We start from the raw sequence: 20,399 nt of genomic DNA, 5'->3' as shown, positions 1-20,399 counted from the left end.
CCTGTGACCCGGTCCCTATCCTCTGACCCACCCCTGACACAAGTCCCTGACCTCTGACTCCCAACAACTGAACCTTAACCAGTATCTTGCCCCAGCTAATGACCTCTGACACGACCCTTACCCAGACTCTGGCCCCTACTACATGATATCTGACCTCTGACCCTGGCCTCTGATCCCTAACTCAACCTTGACCCAAACCCCAGTTTCTGATGCAAAACTTCTGCACCAGGATCCCAACCCCTCACCGTCCCTATCGGAACCCTGACTCCTGACCTTCCTTCAGTCAGGCTTCTGACCCCGCTCCTGACCCCTGACCTCCACTCTCCAAGGCTCTGGACAGCCAGGATCCACCCTGGAGGACTCTGGGACTCACCCCCTGCTACGACCCTGGCCTCGCGACCCTGAGGTACACGCTGGCTCTTTTACCGCCTTCCAACTCCCAGGGGACCGCAGACCCGGGATCTCCCCCTTGGACCACCTGTCCCGGGATCCCGCCCCCCGAGGCTGGGTGCCCCCAGACCCACCGGCAAGCCGCTTCATCCACGAGGCCTCGTCGATGCCCAGGTTGTTGACGATGATGCGCAGGATGTTTCCCAGCAGAGAGTTGAGGTGGTCGGAGGTGACGGCCGTGCAGGGCGGGGGGGCGCCGGCGGGCAGGCTGGGCGGGGGCATCTCGGGCCCGCGCTCCCACCAGCGCGGCAGGTAGCTGCACAGCATGGGCAGCGTGATCTCGATGACGTGTGGCATTTCCGTGTAGCGGGCCCCCGACTCGGCCAGCCCCCCGATGTCCGCCATGAGCCGCTCCAGCACCGGGATGTCCGGACACATCTCCTCCACACTGCTGGGGAGCCCCAGGACTGGGGTGCGGGGAGGGGTCAGGGCACGCCAACTCGCCACCCCCAGGCCTCAGTGCGCCCCTGAATCATCACTTACCCAAACTAGTCCCTCAAGCCGCATCCCTCGGACCCCACCTCCAACCCAAGTCACACGAATGAAGCTCAGGGACCCCCAAAACACTTCACATTCCCAAACCTGCTACTTCGTAAAATCTCAACTCCAAATCTCACCCCTAGATACTTTAATTCCCGAACGTTTCATTCCATTCATACCCTAAATCCATTCCCCCATTCCTGCCATGCAACACATCCCAAAAGTAACCCTCTCCAACCCTTAGCTGTCACCAACTCTTACTTCTGTAAATCCCACACACCAGTGCAGTCTCCTGAGACAGACAACCCATCATTCATTGACTCACTCATTCATTCACTCAGTCCAGGTTTACTGTGCTGGCCCGGGGCCCTGGCCAGCGTGTTGGAGGCACAGAAATGACTAAGAGGTCAAGTTTCCTGCCTCTGTCCTGAAGTCCACACCTCTTCCTCACCTCTGGACTGAAAACTCAGGAGATGTTTGTCTGTTCTGTTCTCTGCTGAATCCCAGGCACCTAACAGTGCCTTGCGTGTGGTAGGTGCTCAATAAATATTTGTTGAATGAATGAATGCACAGTGGACTTCTCCCACTCCTCCCACACTCAAATGCTCCTCACTCAACCCTCAGTGACACCTGAAAGTCACTATGTCCCCAAGCTTGATCAGGCCCTCACATTTCACTGTCATCCATTGCCAACCCCCCAACCCCTCCCATATAACACCCTCCTTGAAGTACCCTCACACTGCAAACCAGGGTCTCCACGAGACCCTCAGAGTCCAGATTGGGCCCCACTGACTGCCCAAATGGCTTCTCCCCCGGGCCCTGGGCTGGTGGGACTGTCGCCCCGACGCAGTGCCACCCCCGAGCCCCCCACTTACTGGCCCGCTCCCGGGGAGACTTGGTGGTGTACACGGAGCAGGCGTTATACTCGTTCAGCTGAGGCTCCAGGAACGCCACGGGCATGGCCGCGGCCAGGCGGGCCAGGCACTCCCCGAGGGCAGGCCGCAGCCTGGAAGAGGGGCCGAGCTCAGCTCCCACGCCCGCCTCCCACTGTCTGGCCGAGGGTCCCAGCCCCGCCCTGGACAGGGCTGTCTCTCCGGGGAACCCTTTGGAGCCCAGCCGCCGCCCCCGGGGCGCGCTGTGGACATGGGGAATCTTCCGCGCTGGTCGGGCACGGCCTTTCCCAGGCCTCCAGGCCGTCGCTCTGGCCATGGTGCGGTCCCCCCGAGCCCATCTGGACACTGCCAGGGGCCTCCTCGGTGCTCACCAGTGGACGGTGGCTCGCACTTGAGTGCTCCCTGCAGGGCAGGCGTGACCTCAGCGGGAGCAACCTGACCTCCCTCGGGGTGGGGGGAGCCCTCCCCTGGGTGCCCTCGTGTGGCCGCCTTGGGGAACTGCAGCTGTTACAGCGCGCCGGGGCCGCTGTTGAAGATTTGGACCATCTCCGCCACTATTTCATGCATCCCCATCTTCGTCTCCTGCCCCTCTCGCTCCCTGGCCCCCGCAGTCCACACCCCAGCTCCAAACTACAGCTCCCCTCCTTACTTTTCCACATAAGGGTTCTTGGTGGTTCCCAGAGAGTAGATACTGCACAGTGTCCGGTAGCAAGAGACCTGGACATCGTCCACTGCGGGAGAGAGAGGGAGGGGTCAGGGATGCGCCCCCTGGGCCAAGCCCCCCAGTCCCTTCTCTCCAGGGGAGGGCAGTGGTTAGAGCAGGCGCTGTGAGCCAACCTGCCATTTATAGTTGAGTGACACTTGGCATCAGCTTCCCTAGCTGTCAAGTGGGGACAATTATACTATCTTCCTCATGCGGTCGTTGTGAGGATAAAAGGAGCTGAGACTTGGGAAGCACTCAGAACACAGAATCCACCGCACTCAACAAAAGCGAGTGATTGCTTTTGCCTTAGAGAGGAGTGGCGCATCTCTTTTATGAAAACAGCGGACACGCTCTCCAGAAAAATGCAAACAAATCTGCAATTTTGACTATGGGGAAGCGGACTTGGCCCAAAGGATAGGGCGTCCGCCTACCACATGGGAGGTCCGCGGTTCAAACCCCGGGCCTCCTTGACCCGTGTGGAGCTGGCCCATGCGCAGTGCTGATGCGCGCAAGGAGTGCTATGCCACGCAGGGGTGTCGCCCGTGTAGGGGAGCCCCACGCACAAGGAGCGCACCCCATAAGGAGAGCCGCCCAGCGCGAAAGAAAGTGCAGCCTGCCCAGGAATGGCGCCGCCCACACGGAGAGCTGACACAGCAAAAAAAACAACAACACAGATTCCCGTGCCGCTGACAACAACAGAAGCGGACAAAAAGAACACGCAGCAAATGGGCACAGAGAACAGACAACTGGGGTGGGGAGAGGGAGGGGGAAGGGAAGAGAAATAAATGAAAAAATAAATCGTAAAAAAATTTTTTTTTACTATGATTTTAGGTTATCACAGAACCCCCAGAAGGCCAAGTAAGAACCTCATTGACTCCACAAATGTCACAGGGCAAAAGATGGCATGGCCTGTTCTAGATTTAAAAGAGATGGCAGAGATGTAACAACCAAATGCAACACACGATGTGGCTCAGGCAATTGGGCTCCTGTCTACCATATGGGAGGCCCGGGTTAGATTTCTGGGGCCTTCTGGTGAAGGCAAGCTGACCTGCGCCATGGCGTATTGGTGCAGCAAGATGACGCAACAAAGGGAGATGCAGAGGAGAAACAGAAACACACCAGACCAAGGAGATAAGGTGGCTCAAGCAATTGATTGCCTCACTCCCACACCAGAGGCCCCAGGGTCGGTTCCCGGTGCCTCTGAAAGACAAAGACGAGAAGAAGAGACAAGCAGACAGAGAAGAACACACAGCGAGTGGACACAGAGAGCAGCAGCGAGTGCAAACAACAATGGGGAGGGACAAACAACAACAACAAAAAACAACAAATGCAACATGGGAGACTTGACTAGATTTTAAATTTTTAGAAAATCAAAGGGATTTGGGGGCTGAGGAGAGCAATGTAGATTATGGTCAGGTTAGACATGATAGAACGAGATTGTGGTTACATGAAGGAAGGTCCTTATTCCAGGAGATGCAGGCTGGGATTTGGGGGTGAGTGGCTGCACCATGTGCAACTTACTTTCAAAAGTTCAGGGGAAAAGACTGGAAGTATTTTCACTCATAAAGTGAAAGATAAAGCACATGGGGCAAATGCACAATTCCCTTCTTTCAACTTTTCCATAAGTATGAGCAGGGGAAGAAACCCTTCCGAGTGTTCCTTTTCTTACTTTTATTAATAGATCTAATTTCAAATAAGCAGCAAGTTCTGATGTGCCCCACAACCCACTGGCCCTGTGGCCTGTCCTGGTCACCTCCTGCTGGGTGTCCGCTGGGGCCCTCACTACCACCAAGTTTCAAACTGGCCTCAGCATCTGTTATGGGTTGCCTTGTGCTCCCCAAAAAGTCACGCCCTGACCTCCGATCCTGGGAAGGTGGACTTATTTGGAAATAGGGCCTTTGAAGATGTTATTAGTTAAGATGAGCCATGCTGGATTAGGGTGTGCTCTAATCCAATATGACAGGTGTGCTTATAAGGAGAGATGTGGGCACACACAGGCACCGGGGAGCGCACCATGTGAGCGCCAAGATGGAGGCTGGAGCCCAGAGACTGCCTGCAACACGAGCAGAAGCTGATGGAGGTGAGGAAGGCTCCTCCCCTGCAGACGCTGGAACCTCGAAGCCTCCAGAACGGAGACAATAAATTTCCGTTGCCTTAAGCCCTCCAGTCTGCGGTTCTTTGAAACAGCAGCCCTAGGAAACTGGATAATCTCTCCCCCCAAAGCCACTCCTCCTTCCAGTCCCTGCTTCATGGACACCCCACCACCCCCGGGCCCCCAGGCATCACCTGGACGCCTTCCCCACAGCCCATCTACTCGGCCTCCTGAGCATCTCTCCCACCCCTTCTGCCCTTCCCAGGGCTCCCCCCGCTCCAGGCCACATCTTATAAGGTTCTTTTGAGGACCCGTATCCCCAACCTCATTGCACCCCACTGGGTGTTTCAGATTGTCTGTCTCATTGATGACACATGACTTGTTATACTCTGTGTGCACAAGATCACAAGATCCCAGGGTGGGTCATACGCGGTATGTGCTGTATGGTAGGATAAATATGGCAAAAGCTGCTAATTGACTCCCATTGTCTGCTCTTTCCTTTTTTCTTTCTTTTTAAAAAAATTTTCTTCCTTTCTTTCTCATAGTGATAGACCCCCATGATTTAGCTTGACCTCCTGGAATAAAGGTTACTTTTCCAGCCTCCCTTGCAGCTACACGTGGTCATGTGCTAATTTCAGGCCAGTGGGATGTAAACAGAAGTGATGCAAGCCACTTCTAGGTTGTTTCTCTGAGTGGACTGCGGGGGCCCTCCTCCTTCCTTTCTCTCCCCACCTACTGGCTAGACTGAGAATGAATGGTGCACTAACTTGGACTGTGTGGATAAATTCATTATTTCAAGTATGGCAGAGCAACAAGATAGAGGGAACCCAGGCTTCTGACATGACAAGCAACTTACAAGTCGTCTGTTACATAAGAAAGAAACAAACGTCCATCTTGTTTAAGCCACGGTGGTTTGGAGTCTCTTGTTAGAGCTGCTGAACCCATAGCCTAATTAACTCCTTCTTTTTCTCTTTTTTTCCTCTTTTTTTTTTTTGAGGTACCAGGGACCGGGGATTGAACCCAGGAGCTTGTATGTGGAAAGCCAGTGCCCAACCACTAAGCCACATCAGCTTCCCTGTGTTCGTTTTCTCGTGCTTTGCCTGTTGTTTGTTTCTGTTTCTTCAGGAGGCACCGGAAACCGAACCCGGGTCCTCCCGTGTGGGAAGCAGGCACTCAACCACTTGAGCCTAAGTCCTCCTTTATCCACCAATTTGCTGGTGCCCGGCTGGCTTACAGCACTGAATGCACACCTGGGGATTCTACCAGGCCCCGGGGAGGGGTGGCATCAGCTGGGCTGGCCCCCACCCCTGCCCTTGGGGTCAGGCGCCCTTACGGATGACGTCGTCTCCGAACTGGTGCTGGGCGATGTGCTGGAAGAGGGTGGTGAGGATGGGCAGCAGGGCCACGGTGGTGTAGGTGAGGTTCTGGCCCACGCCCTTCACCTGGGTGCGGGCCTGGGACACCTTGCCCAGGCGCAGGTTCTCCACCATCTTCTCGATGTCCTCCGAGGCGCTCTCGAAGAAGGAGCGGAGGCCGGCCTTCACAATCTCAGGGCCCGACTTCATCACCGTCCTAGGAGGGCAGAGGGAGGACCCCGCGGGTGGAGGAGCCTGGGGCTGCCGGGGCGGGGGGCGGCAGGATCAGGACGGGATGTGGGCGCGACGGGCCGCAGCCCTACCTGGCATCCAGGGAGCGTGCGAGGATGTGCAGGCAGTTGACCACGGCCGGGGCATCGGTCCCTGGGGGAGGAGGACAGGCGGGATGGAGCCAGCGCCACGGGGCCAACGCTGCCCTCCACATCCACCCCACCTGCCTCTCCCTGGCCCCACCCCCAGCTAGAATGTCAGGCTGCCAGCCCCCCGCAGGGCTCCTACAGCCCAGGGGCCTCCCCGGCCCATCTGGGCCACCGTCACTGTCTGGTAGCGGATCTGCCTCGCCCGCTGGCCCGGGAGCCCCATGACGGCAGGGCCCAGGGCTGCCTCTGGGCCCAGGGGAAGGGCACAATGAAGGCGGTTCAAATTAAGGCCTGGACCTGGAAACAGTTCTTCAGGTGGAGGAGAGGAGGGGAGAGAGAAGCCTGTGAGGAAGGCCCAGAGCGCAGAGCAACTTACCAAAGAGAGAGACTCGGTGACGGACAAGAGCAGCAAGTTTGCAGAAGAGGCTAAAGAGAGAAACAGGCACAGAAGGATGGGACACAGGGAGCGAGGAGAGCAGAGACGGGGACAGAGGGACATGGGACAGAAGACAAGGCCAGGGGGAGGTAGAAGGATGGGGAAGAAGATGGAGATGGGAGAGATGTACCAGCTTGAAAGTCCCAGCTGGCAGCAACTGGGGTGCTGGGGGGCCAGAAGGGGGTCCACCCTTCTGACAGGTGACGGGCTTGTCCTAGCTTTCCTGGGCCTTCCCCGGTCTGAGCACTGCAACGACCACATGCTGGGGAGTCCCTCAGTCCTGGGCAAACCAGGACAGTGGCTCCCCCCAGTCCTTCTGTCACCTCTGCAGGTAGAGCGGTCAGTGCCCAGCACCAGAAGGGAGCTCTAAGGTTCAAGGGTGGGGGACAAGTGGTCCAGGCTTACAAGCCTGAGGTCAGGGCGCTGGGTCAGAGGTCCTGGGCAGCCCACCTGGTAATCATTTCCTTCTCCTTGTTGGAGGCGTGGCCACCACTGCCCAGCACCTTGGCAGGCGTGGACAGGAAATAGAGGCAGTGGTTGGTGAAGTACTGATTGATCAAAGGGAGCAGGATCTGGTGGGAGAAGGAGATGGGTGGGACTGGATGGGGAAGGAGAGACCCCACCCGGCCCCCACCTGCTTCTGAGCCTGCCTCTCACCTTGGCAAAGAATTTAATCTCCTGTTCGTGGGGGGACTTTTCCACTCGTCCACTGCTGACCACAGCCTCTGGGGGTGGGAGAGAGGCAGTAACAAGGGTCATGGGAGGTTCACGGCTGGGGAACCCAGGGTACTCTGATAGGGAGGGGCTCTGGGAAATAAATTCTTGGTATGAAGTCACCTCCACTGCTTTGAGATAAGCCTCTCTCCCCTACCTTTCATCTGATCCCCCTAACTCCTTGATCAAATCCTTCCTGAAGCTGTAAATGGGGAGGAAGAAAAATTGGAATGGCTTAAGGCTATGAAACGGCCCTCTTCTCATTCATCGCTAACCCATTTCTTCCTGAACATCAATACCTGGCACTCAGTAAGTTGGAATGAAGGAAGGACGGAAGCAAGTGGAACAATATACACATATTAAATTTTTAAGTGGAAACCAGTTTCATGAATAATAATAGTAGCAGTGATAATAATGATAGTAATAATTAAAACAACACTGGCCTCCAATATTAAACACTTGCACTGTGACAAATGTCATCCTTGCAGAGTCTCCTCCCAACTTGGAGGCATGTCCAGTTGGTCCCTCTCTCCATTTTGCAGATGGGGAAACTGAGGTGGAGTAACTCACCCAGCAAGCAAATGACAGACCCGCGTCTGGTTATGGTAAACACTACTCCCATATCAGAGATGAGGAAACTGAGGCTCACAGAGGGCGGGAATCCTGCTCTGCCACTCCCCTGAAGGGGGTGTGGGGCTCTGGGCTTGCTCTCCTGGGGAATGCTGGGGCGGTGGGTGCTGGGCTCTCTGGTGGAAATGGGGAGGGGTCCCAGCTGTGGTTTTTGTGGTTCATAAGCGGCATCCACGGGGCAGCCCAGCAGACTCAGCCTTCAGGAGACCCACACCTGCCCCGCACAGTGTTTTTTTGTTTCCCACGTGCAGCCAGAGGGAGCCTGTGAATCGAGCCAGGTCGCAGCCCTCCTGTGCTCAGAGCCCTTCCGTGGCGCCAACCCACTCAGGAGAAAAGCCCAAGTCTGCACCACAGCCGCAAAGCCGACACGAGCTGCCCCAGCACCTCTCTGGCCCACTTCTTCCCCTCTCCTCAGTCATCTGCCTCGGGCTCACGGGAATCCTTATACATACCAGGGATGTCCCGGGTCCTTTGCACTTGTCCCGTCCGCCAGGAATGCTCTCCCTCCAGATCCCCACATGGCTCCCTCCCTCGCCTCCTTTAGGTCTTGGCTCAGGTGTCACATTCTCATCTTCCTTGAATCCCCTATTTCGAAAGCCCCTATCTGCCTCGACGCATTTCTTTTTTCCATAGTACTAACCACCTCCTAACACACTAAATGATTTGATTATTTCGGATGTTGACTGTCTGGATCCACCAAGGAAATGTAAGGTGCCCCAGGGCAGTGATTCACTGTAGTATCCCCAACACGGCTTCTGGCATGTAGTAGGTGCGCCAGAAAAAGGGAGAATGCAGGAAGTGGGCCGCGAGGTGGGGGCGCCATCCCGTACCCAGGTGCGCGATGAACTCCTGGGAAATGTCCCATCCAGCGCAGCAACTGCTGCAGGAAGCCAAAGGCGAAGCGCTTCTCGATGGAAGAAGTGTCCAGCTCCATGTCCTTAAGGCCTCTGCGGGAAGAGGCAGAGAGATGGATCAGCCCGGACCCAGGCGCCGCCCCTCTCTGCCCCGACACCCCCTCCGGCGCCCCGAGGCCCGGCCTCTCCCAGCTTCCACCTCACCACCCGGGCAGGGCTGGCTTCCCTGCCCCTCCCTGGCCCCGCCCCTGAGCTGCAGGCCCCGCCCCCGCCGGAGGCCCCGCCCCTCTCGTCCCCTCCCTGGCCCCGCCCCAGCCGCAGGCCCCGCCCCTCTCCCGTCCCCTCCCTGGCCCCGCCCTGAGCTGCAGGCCCCGCCCCTCTCCCGTCCCCTCCCTGGCCCCGCCCCAGCCGCAGGCCCCGCCCCTCTCCCGTCCCCTCCCTGGCCCCGCCCCGAGCTGCAGGCCCCCGCCCCCGCCTCGTCCCTTCCCTGGCCCAGCCGCGTGCCTGGTGACCGCGTAGCCGTTCATCTGCAGGAACTTCAGCAGCTCCTGGGCCTTCTCCCGGTCTCGCGCCTTCTCCTTGGCCGTGAGCGTGTCGTAGGGGACCAGCAGAGGGTGGGTCCCACCTCCTGGGGCGAAAAAAACAGAGATCAGGGGGCTGGGGGGTGGCCAGGGCACGCTCCCTGAAGGGGCTCCTGCAGTGGAGGGTGGGCATAATTATTAAGGAGGTGGAAGGTAGGAATAACAGAACTGCGCTTTCGGCTCGGCGCAGCCTCATCACAAGCCTATGACGTAAACTGTTATCATCCCATTCTACAGATGGAGAAACTGAGGGTCGGGGGTGGAGGCATCTGTTCAAAGTCCAGCGATGGCTCTAGGACGCTACCCGAGGAGGCCGGGGAGGCCTCGGGGGACCGTGCTGTGTCGGGTGCGCCGGGTGCGCGCGCTCACCCTTGGCCTCCAGCTCCTGCTTCTTCTTCGCCCCCACGTGTTGTGGTAATTCTCCGCCAGTTGTTCCGCCATGGCCTGGGAGTGGATGCGAAGAATCAAGGACCAGGTTCAGAGGAGCCCCCTTCCCCACAAATGACATCCCCGTGCCCCCCAGGCAGAGGGGCAGGGTCTCACCTGCAGCTCCCGGGACAGGGTCACGACGCTGAGGTCGGGGGGCTGGGGGTTGTAGCCCTCTCGCGCGTCGTAAGTCTGGGGGGCCAAGGAGAGATGGGGGCTTGATGGGCTAACAGGAAGCCCAGGCCAGCCCTCCCGGGCCCCCGGCCCCTGGCCCTGACCCCTGCCCTGCGCCCCTCACCTCCTTCCTCCTCTGTCCTGTGCATCCTCAGCCCCCTGCCCTCTCCCCTCCCAGCCCCCCTCCCGGGCCTCGCCCCCCCCCCCACCGCACGCCCCCTGGCCCCGCCCCTCCGGCCCCGGCCCCGCCCCCACCTGGGCGCTCTGGGATATCTTCCGCGTTTTTTTCTTCTCCGTCTTGTCTTCTTCCCCCTCCCTGGCCTTCTCTACCGTCCATTCCCAGGCAATCATGGCCTTCAAGGACTCCTTGATGGGCCAGCGGTAGATCTCTTTGTCCTAGGGGGGACAGGAGGGAGCGGAATTGGTGCAGCGGGCGAGAGGGAGGTGAAGGACGGAGCCAGGCTCAGCCTCACGGGCCTCCGACGTACAGCCGGGGGAACGCTCCAGGCAGGATTGGAACCCAGGTCCCTTCCGTCCTCTCTAACAAAGCCTCCCCAACAAACTCGAGTTATCCCATCTTACGCCTGGGAAAATCGAGGCCCAGAGAAGTCAAGTCCTATGCCCGTCGGAAGGTGGAGACCACGGATGGGGATCCCTAACTTGCAGATTCACCTAAACCCAAACCTGTGAAGGTGCCTCAGTCCTCCCTGAATCCCCAGATCAGGGGTGGTGGTCATTTTGGCCCCCCCCCAACGTTGCACCCAACGCTTGGTCACCTTCTCTGAAAAGGTCTTGTAGGGCCTCAGCATGGGGTGGGTCTTCAGTTCCTCGTCTATGTTCTCCCCGTAGGACCAGTTGTTCTGGATCTGGGGGTGAGAGGGGGCGGGTGGAGCAGGGCCACGGGGGCCGGGGGGAGAGGGCAGCGGGATGGGGCAGTGCGGGGTCCCCTGGAGGGGCACTGGCCCGGGGCTCCCGAGAAGGCTGGGGTCCTCGGGGAAGGCCTGGTCCCGGGGAAAGCTGGCAGGGGTGGGGGGTCCCTGGGGAATGGGGGCCCTGCGGCGAACCTTGTCGAAGGCCCACTTCTCGTGCGTGTACTCCGCGTACTTGTTAATGAAGGAGTCGAGCTTCTCCGGGATGATCACGCTGTCGGGGAGGGAGACAGCGCGTGCGGATGGGCCCCCCTCCTGCACAGCCTTCCTCCCCCAGGCCCAGGCCGCGCCCCCTCCTGCCCCCAGGCCTCACTTGAGGGTCTCTACAGGCCGGGGATCAAAGTTGCCCTCAGCGTCCACTGTGGCCTTCTTCTCAGCCTTGGATGAGTAGGAGGCATCCACGTAGTCGGGGGGCAGGGCCCCTGCGATGGCGCACAGACAAGGCATGGCTATGCGGTACAGCTCCGGGTCGTACTTCTGGGGGTGCCAGGGACAGGGGCGGGGGTCACTGCGGGCCTGTCTGAGCCTTCAAACCCTGGTGCTCAAGGGACCCAAACCTACCATCTCCAGACAGCAACCCTCCTTCCTGAGCCCCAAAAGCTGGATTATGGCCCACCTCCCTAAAACCCAAACCGCAGACCCACCTAGACACTCAAGCCATCCCCATAGCGTCCTCCCCTAAGCCCCCAAACTAGCGGCCCATCGCCTCTTCCAAAACCCCCAATTGGAGCCCCACCCACGGATCCTCCTAGTTCCAGTTCTGCAAAACAGTCTCTCTTCTTGAACCCCCAAGCTTTCATTCTGAACTGGACCCCCAACTTTGGGCCACTCTTTTCAGGGCTCTCTGAGCACCCAGACCTTATGGGCCAGCGAGTCAAAGATGCCCCAGAAGAGTTTCCGTGTGAGGTGCAGCTCTTCCTCCGAGGTGACCCCGAAGTTGGCCCAGCCCGTGGGGAGGCAGTAGTACTTCCAGCAGCGTTCGTAGTGGTTGGTGAGGAGCTGAGTGGGAGCAAGAGGCGGACACGCCAGTGAGAGGGTTGTGAGCAGGCAGCAGGCAAATGAAGGCCCAGTGGGGCTTTGAAATGAGGAAGGAGGTGTGGATTACCCAAATAATACACTACCGAGCAAATGAATGGCATGCGTGTTGGGGAAGAGTTTGGGACAGCTGATGATGCAAGTTAATCATTCTAATTTAGAGTCAGGATGGACACCAAGCCAGAGCTGGATTTGTCTGGTGTTGATTTACACAAACATGCTAATGATTAACCCCTGAGTAGGGCAGGGTGCAAATGAATGGAGTGATTATGCAAATTAGCATGCCAAAAAGAAACATAAACAGTAGCCCATGCAAATGTATGGTAACTGAGAAGAGGGCCTTCATCATCCAATTTGCAAATTTGAAATTAGGGGCTGATTTAGATCCATTATACAAAATAGCTATGGTATCTGAATTGGGGATATCGCCTTATGCAAATTAGCATGCCAATGAAAGAATAATAGGAGGGAAAGTGTGCAAAATATTCATAGTAGCTGTGTGTACTGCTAGTTCACATAAATGCATCTAATAGGATAGAGGAAGGTCTATGGTCTGAGCATGCGAATAAGCATTCTAATTAGGAAAAATTGGTGGGTCTTATGCAAATGTATGCTAATTGCGGCAGGGGCTGGGTCACTGGAGCAAATTAAACGTTAATTAGGTTGTATTCGAGGCATCGATGACATCCTGGGAATCCTGGTAAGCAAACGAGGCTTCTCTGGGGAGCATACCCTCACACCTGCAGGTAAACCGGCTGCGCAGCGTGGATATAAAGGGGTCGCAGTGTCCCCCGCAGAGCGCGCCGGCGGGTGGGGCACGGAAATGCGCGGCTAACCAGGGCCCGCCCTCACCTTGAGCGGCATCTTGGCGAACTCATTAAGGATGGGCACGTCGAACACCAGGCGCCGCAGCAGGTGCTGCAGCATGGACGGGCGGATGTACCTGCGGGGGCGAGCACAGGGCGGTGGGGTCCTGCCCGCGCCCCGCCCGCGCGCCCTCCGCGCGCCCGGGCCCCGCCGCACCTGCAGAGCGCCATGAGGCAGTCCTCGATGATGTCGCGCTGCGCCTTGGTGAGCGAGCGGCCGCGGGACAGGCGGTACACGGTGTGCAGCATGGAGTCCACCATGATGGCGCGGTGCTCGGTGCCCGCGAACAGGGGCGCGCACTTGGTGATGAGCGGCAGCACCGCCGAGCACAGGTAGCGGTTCAGCGCCAGCGCCATATCCGTGGTGCTGAAGGTGGCCTGGGGCGCAGGGCGGGGGCATCAACTCGGCGCCCGGGGGGACTGCCCTAGCAGCAAATGACCCCGACTCCTGATCTTCCCCCCAAAACCTGCTCCTCCCCATCTCCACCCCCTCCTTACTTAGACTAGGCAGATTTTCAAACTCATGCAAAAGTGCAGAAGTTGGCCATACACCGGAGTCGACATTCAGCCTGTTTTTTATCTCTCTAGCCTATACATTTTTTTTCGTGTAATATCTTCATACAACCCCCAGCCATATATCATTTTACCCATAAATACTTAAAATAGTTATTTCTATTCAGATAAAGTCTTCTCTTTAACATTCCACACTGCATTAACCCACCTACCAGAACTAACAATCCCTTACTATTCACCGTCTGCTTTCTCCAATCGCCTCAAAAGGTTGTTGTGAATTTAGTTGAAGTTGTTTGACTCAGAGCCAGGAGGGTCCCCACACAGCGTTTGGTTGATGGGTCTCTTAGGCCTTTTATTTATTTATTTATTTACTTATTTATTCATTTATTTTTCCTTAGGCCTTTTAATGTTACTGTCTTTCCCTCCTTTTTTAAAAAATTTATTTCCCCCCCATCCCGCTGTCCTCTCTATGTCCATTCACTGTGTGTTCTTCTGTGTCCGCTTGCATTCTTGCCAGTGGCACCAGGAATCTGTGTCTCTTTTTGTTGTGTCATCTTGCTGCGTCAGCTCTCCTTGTGTGTGGCACCACTCCTGGGCAGGCTGCATTTTTTTCACGCGGGGCAGCTCTCCTTGCACGTGGAGCTCCCTCCCCTACACAGGGGACACCCCTGCGTGGCACAGCACTCCTTGCGTGTGTCAGCACTGCACGTGGGCCAGCTCACCACACGGGTCAGGAGGCCCTGGGATTGAACCCTAGACCTCCTAAATGGTAGGTGGATGCTCTATCAGTTGAGTCAAATCCACTTCCCTTTCCCTCCTCTTTTTAATGCTATTTATTTGCTGGGGGAACTGGGTTATTTATCCAGTGGAATTTCCTACGTTTTGGATTTAGCTGGTTGCTTCCTTATGTTGTCAGTTAACTTTTTCCTCTGTCCCCATATTACCTATAAACTGGTGGTAATAGATCACATGCCAACCTTCCCTTTCCCATCTTAAGAAAAACCTTCTCTTGACCAAGTTTCCTGCTTCACCCGGACTCCTTGGCCTCTCCTGTCAGCAACGGGTGTGAAGAATTGTCTACACCCATTCTCTTTGGTGTGAACTGTCTACACCCATTCTCTTTGGTACCTCTCTTAAACTCCCTCCAATTAGACTTCCACCACCACCACCTCACTGAAACTTCCTGTCGAGGTCAGCAGCGGCTTCCGTTTGGCTAACCCAGCAGTCCGTTCTCAGTGCTCCCCTTACTTGAGCCGTCACCCCTGCACTTATCAGGGTGGCTCGGCACAGGCCTTCGTGTATCCCCGGTGCTGAAGCCTCATAAAGAACAGTTACTTCTTAGGACCTGAGGCCTTGGAGACTCCCACTGCCCTCTCCTAGGATGTGGAGTTGGTCTTGCTGGTCCCAGAACAAGAGAAGCGCAGCTGCTGGGGTGCCGGCCACCCATCCCAGGACCCTGTTGGAGGCGGGGGGCGGCCAGGCTGGGCAGGCGGCTCACCGTGTCCAGCGAAGCGGCTGCCCTCATGTCGGGCAGGAAGCCCACGTCCAGCACGTGCAGCAGGAAGTCCTGGTTCTCGATGCCGTAGACCCGGTCCAGGAAGAGCACCATGGATGCCTTGTGGTCCGGCACGAAGGATGCCGACATCTTGGGCTGGACCAGGGCCCCTTCTGCGGGAAGGAGGGCAGAGGCTCGGGAACGCCCGTCTGGACCCGCCTTCTCCCTCCCCAGTGGCCCCCTCCTTGGCCAAGTCTGCTGCCTCCGCACCTTTGCCCAGGGTGGGGATCTGCAGCGGGAGGCTGATGATGCCCACGAGGTCGTCCAGGGGCACGAGGGAGCGCAGGATGGCGCGGATCCGCAGCGCCTCACCCTTGCCGGCTTCGATCAGCTGGAGGGGGAGGGGCAGGTCATCGGGCGCCCAAGGTCACTGCTCTTTTGCGTCCCTTCCCGACATGATGGCGAGTGGAGCGCGGCCCCCTCCTCACAGGGCCAACGCTAGAATTCCAGGGCTGGGCCTGAAGCTGTGGGCCCTTCTAACCTCTGGGAAAGGGACCTCGCAGCAAGACAAGGAGGGGACACTCTGCTTCTCTCCTCAGAGCAGAAGAAAACCGGGCCTGCAAAGGGTATTTCTAACAGAGGAGTGTTGTGAGACCCTGCGGCTTCTGAGACTGTTGCTTTATTTCCTGGAAGCAAAGTTCAGGCTCCAAGGAGATCTGCCTGGCCATTTTACCCAGCCATTTGTTGCTCTCTGAGAATCGTATCTAAGTTGACATCTCTTTACTCTGTGAATTTGGCACTTAAACTCCAGGGCTCACTGAATTTCTTATTTGTATAGAGTTAGTCTATTCTTATTTAAATTAATGGAGAGTGAGCAAGGAGGTGATGGGGCTGCTACTTCCCCTGAGTCTACAGTTCCTCCTCCATTGGCCTATTGCTCTCCAAGTCCCGACTCAGACACCTCCTCCTGCAGGAAGCCCTCCCTGACCTCTCAGGGCTTGCCCCATGCAGCACGCTCTGGCTGCTCTGCCTCGGCTTTCCCGGCCCACCCCGGCCCCTCTGGGCTGTCGCTGCGTGGGGAGGGGTCTGCCCCCTCCACTCAACGAGGAGCTCCGTGAGGGCGCGGCCTCCGCCTCCGTCCCCGTTGTGTCCCCAGCAGGGCCTGGCCCAGGACCACCCCCGGAGCAGGTGCTGGATGAAGGCCGAATGCCCGGATGAAGGGGCTCCGGGGGGCGCGCGTGCCCCTGGCCCCCCCGGCGGCCTTGCAGCTCTCACGTGCATCTCCGGCGCACAGCGGCCCAGCAGGTCGATCAGCGCCGCGTAGAAGGACATGATGGCGTGGCCCAGGTGCACGCGGTTCTCCTCGGGGGCCTCCTCGCCGAAGCTGCCGGGGAAGGCGGACGGCTTGGGGCAGGCGGCGGGGCCGGGGAGGCCGGGCTGCCGCGTCGCGGGGCGGGGGCGCGGGGCACTCACTGCTCACGCCGCCGGTCCCTGCGGACGCCGGGGCCGTCCCGCGCGGGGTCCTCGGAGATGCGGATGGCCTCCTCGATGGCCGCCAGCAGCCCCGAGCCGCCCTCGCCGCGCAGGGCCGGCCCGAAGCACTCGGGCTTGCGGATGAGCAGCCGCACCACCACGTTGGCGTTCTCCTCCACGCTCTCGCCTGGCCGCCGGCGGGGTCGGGGGTCTCGTGAGCCGTGCGCAGGGGCGCCCGCCCCCAGGCCGGCCTCCGGGAGCCCGCCCCGGGCCCGCGCCGAGAGATCCCTGCCCAGGCCGGGCCCGTGGCGCAGGACGCGGGCTGTCACCCGAGCGAGGCCTTGGCCAGGGACCCCACGCCGTCCGCCCTGCCGCTGCCACCCCCGTCTCACCGTTGACAAAGACGGCGAAGCGCAGGAAGTCCAGGTAGCGCTCCCCGCCGCAGGGGTTCCAGCCGATGTCTGGGTACCCTTTGGCCAGAAGCATGGGGCAGCTTTGGAGGCCACAGCCTGCCAGGTAGGACACCACCTGGGGGGCACGCGGGGGCTCAGCCAGTGGCCAGGCCCACACCGCCCCCCCCCAAGGCTCAGGTCTCTGTCCATCCCTCCTCAATCGGATTCACCTTCAGATCCCTGGGCAAGCAATAATCCCAGCCCTGGCCACCGCCGTCTCCTGCCTGGACCCCCGCGGCAGCCTCCTCCCCCCTCCCTGCCCCACTCCTGCCCCCACCCTGGTCTGTTCCCCACATGCCGCCGGAGGGGGCCTGTGAGTAACTGAGTCAGTTGCAGCCCTCCCTGCACAGAGCCCTCCTGTGGTGTCACCCCAATCTGGGTAGAAGCCAGAGTCCCCACTGGGGCTATAAGCCCCTACACAATCTGCCCCATCACCCCCCTGCCTTCATCTCCCACAATGCCCCCCCTTGCTCCCCTGTTCCAACCACACTGGTCTCCTCGCTGTTCCTCAACTCACCAGGTTCACTCCTGCCTCAGGACTTTTGCACCTACTCCTCCCATTTCCTGAAATGCTCTTCCCCGGGTGTTCACATAGCCCCTCACCTCCTTCAGAGCTTCACCCAAATGTCACTTTCTCAGTAAGCCCTTACCTGACCACTCTCGTCTAAAAGCAGACACCCTCCTGATACTTGCTACTTCCCTCACCTGCTCATTTTCTGCCTCCTCAGCAGACAGCACCTGCTAGCAGGCACACAGCACCTGCTAGTACAGGGCACCTGCTAGCACAGGGCACCTGCTAGCACAGAGCACCAGCTAGCACGGGGCACCTGCTAGCACAGGGCACCAGCTAGCACAGGGCACCTGCTAGCACAGGGCACCAGCTAGCACAGGGCACCTGCTAGCACACGGCACCTGCTAGCACAGAGCACCAGCTAGCACGGGGCACCTGCTAGCACAGGGCACCAGCTAGCACGGGGCACCTGCTAGCACACGGCACCAGCTAGCACAGGGCACCTGCTAGCACAGAGCACCAGCTAGCACGGGGCACCTGCTAGCACAGGGCACCTGCTAGCACACGGCACCTGCTAGCACAGAGCACCAGCTAGCACGGGGCACCTGCTAGCACACGGCACCAGCTAGCACAGGGCACCAGCTAGCACACGGCACCTGCTAGCACAGGGCACCTGCTAGCACATGGCCCCAGCTAGCACAGGGCACCTGCTAGCACAGGGCACCAGCTAGCACACAGCACCTGCTAGCACAGGGCACCTGCTAGCACAGGGCACCAGCTAGCACACGGCACCTGCTAGCACACGGCACCAGCTAGCACAGGGCACCAGCTAGCACAGGGCACCTGCTAGCACACGGCACCAGCTAGCACAGGGCACCTGCTCGCACACGGCCCTAGCTAGTACACAGCCCCGGCTAGTACACAGCACCAGGTAGCAGGCACACAGCACCAGCTAGGATGCTATGCATTTCCCTTATCCATCTTGTTTGTCACCCATCCTCCCAACAAGAACATTAGCTTCAGGAGGACAGAAACTTCTCACTGCCTTGACCACTGTCAAATCCCTACTGCTTTATATAGGTCCCAATTGAGAGAAGGTGCTCAATAAATATTTGTTAAATGAATAATAATCTTATAACAGCTCTCTGTTATTGAGCGCTGTTTTAAATGCTTTCCAGGGGTTAACTCACTACATTAATCCTCAGAACAACCCTATGAGATTGTTTCTATTATTATAGTCATTCTACAGGTGAGGAAATGGAGGATAACTTGAGTCACTTTTCCAAGGTCACCCACAAAGGGTATGGGGGTGAGTGGGGGTTGAACCCAAGTTGCGGGATTCCTGAGCCCAAACGCTCTGCTGCAGCACCCAGGAATGGAGGCACAGAGAAGCAGGACACGTGCGAGGCCACACCACTGCGGGTGCGGCGTGGGGCTCGCCGGTCAGCCCTGGAGCGTCCCATGAATGGGTGATGGGGGTCTGTCCTTTCTCTGCAAATGATTCGCCTTCTGATTCAGCCCTGGACCACCCAGAATTGCCCCTCGGAATGGGTCCAGAATCAGTAGGTACCCCAATGGGCCAGCGAGGGCCAGGCCTCCTCCCTCAGATCAGAGCACCAGCCTCCACCCTCCATACCTTCTCCAGGTCCTGCTCCTGCAAGGCCAAGGCCAGCTCGTTGTTGTCAATGACAGAGGCGGCTGCCACGTCCAGGGGTGTGGAGCCCTGCATACCTGCGGGGGCGGCAGGCAGAGAGAATGCTCTGGGGAGATGTCAGCCATGTGTCTCCCATGCCTACTTGTCTCACCTCCTCCAGGAAGCCCTCCCTGACCACCTCCCTTCCAGGCCTCCCCTGGCCTGTGCTCCCCCCATCGCAGCCCTGACCACCCAGGGCTCTCGCTGTCTGGGATGGGCCTGTCTTCTCTGCTGCACCGTGAGCCTCCTGAGAGCCAAGCCTGGGTGTCTCGGCCACCCTGTGTCCCCAGCCCTGCCCAGTACAGGGGCAGATGCAGGTGGACTGAGAGTGTTTGCTGAGGGCCTGGACGAGTGAGCGAGCTGGCGGAGGCCGGGGCCCGCCTGGACGCGCTGCCGGGAGCGGGCCTGGGGCCCTCACCCAGGCCGATGCCGCTGTTCTCCAGCAGGTAGCTCAGGTGATCGAACATGGAGCGCTGGTTCTGCCGGCTGATGCGGCAGAAGTAGCAGAGGAAGCGGCAGCAGCTCGTCACCATCTTGGGGAAGCGGATCTCCTGGGGGCGGGGGGGGTGGAGACGGTGGGTCAGGCCTGCCCCCGGCCCCTGCCCTGCGCTCCCCGGCCCACCCGGGCCCCCTACCTTGGTCTCGCCGCCCCCGAGGACGTTCACCATGACCTCCATGACCGTCTCGTGCATGCCCAGCGCCCGCATCAGGTTCGGGTGTTGGTAGAAGATTTTGTTATTCATGATGTTCCTGCAGACAGGGGGAGCGTGTGGGGTCAGGGGCCGCGCGGGGCCCAGCCCAGGGGAGCCCCAGGCCTTCGGCGGGGTCCTGGCACTGCCGCACCAACAGGTACCATTTCTGAGCACTTACCCTGTGCCCAGCACTGGCCCACGTTAAAAATCCTGACCCCCACCCTGGGCGGCAGGAGCGATTATTAGCCCTATTCCGCAGATGGGGAAACTGAGGCACGGATCAAAGGGAGACTCCCCTAGAGCAGGAATCTTTGTCATATTGCTCCATGTATCCCCAGTGCCTAGAACAGGGCCTGGCATACAGTAGATGCTCAATCAATGCTTGCCCCGTGAATGAAGGAGACTAGCGGGTGCCGGCACACAACCCTGAGTGAACGCTCAACACTATAATTATCGTTCTCAGGCATGAGCTCGCGGAAACCTTCCCACAGCTCTAGGGGACAGATGTGGCCACCCCCCCCCTTTTATAGACGAGGAAGGTGAAGGTCAAAGAGGGTAAACCTCATGCCAAA

The 20,399-nt window shown here is 58.7% G+C and overlaps 1 protein-coding gene across 1 annotated transcript in view; it reads right to left on the bottom strand.

Moving 5' to 3' along the window:
* The window catches only part of RYR1 (ryanodine receptor 1), a 110,364-nt gene that overhangs the window by 49,476 nt on the left and 40,489 nt on the right, over positions 1 to 20,399 (bottom strand). The window contains 29 exon segments of the mRNA XM_058279118.2: positions 525 to 857; positions 1,806 to 1,936; positions 2,473 to 2,554; positions 5,952 to 6,190; positions 6,297 to 6,357; positions 6,730 to 6,779; positions 7,240 to 7,361; positions 7,447 to 7,514; positions 8,964 to 8,994; positions 8,996 to 9,080; positions 9,492 to 9,615; positions 9,938 to 9,967; positions 9,970 to 10,012; positions 10,112 to 10,186; positions 10,424 to 10,564; positions 10,945 to 11,034; positions 11,233 to 11,311; positions 11,411 to 11,574; positions 11,956 to 12,096; positions 12,985 to 13,075; positions 13,156 to 13,376; positions 15,010 to 15,179; positions 15,277 to 15,397; positions 16,282 to 16,390; positions 16,480 to 16,666; positions 16,872 to 17,007; positions 19,079 to 19,173; positions 19,554 to 19,686; positions 19,771 to 19,885. Of these exon segments, the coding sequence (XP_058135101.2) occupies positions 525 to 857; positions 1,806 to 1,936; positions 2,473 to 2,554; positions 5,952 to 6,190; positions 6,297 to 6,357; positions 6,730 to 6,779; positions 7,240 to 7,361; positions 7,447 to 7,514; positions 8,964 to 8,994; positions 8,996 to 9,080; positions 9,492 to 9,615; positions 9,938 to 9,967; positions 9,970 to 10,012; positions 10,112 to 10,186; positions 10,424 to 10,564; positions 10,945 to 11,034; positions 11,233 to 11,311; positions 11,411 to 11,574; positions 11,956 to 12,096; positions 12,985 to 13,075; positions 13,156 to 13,376; positions 15,010 to 15,179; positions 15,277 to 15,397; positions 16,282 to 16,390; positions 16,480 to 16,666; positions 16,872 to 17,007; positions 19,079 to 19,173; positions 19,554 to 19,686; positions 19,771 to 19,885 (3,467 nt within the window).

The sequence above is a fragment of the Dasypus novemcinctus genome, chromosome 18, assembly GCF_030445035.2.
Source record: "Dasypus novemcinctus isolate mDasNov1 chromosome 18, mDasNov1.1.hap2, whole genome shotgun sequence".
Classification (NCBI taxonomy): Eukaryota; Metazoa; Chordata; class Mammalia; order Cingulata; family Dasypodidae; genus Dasypus; species Dasypus novemcinctus.
This window is presented reverse-complemented; position numbering and strand designations above follow the sequence as displayed.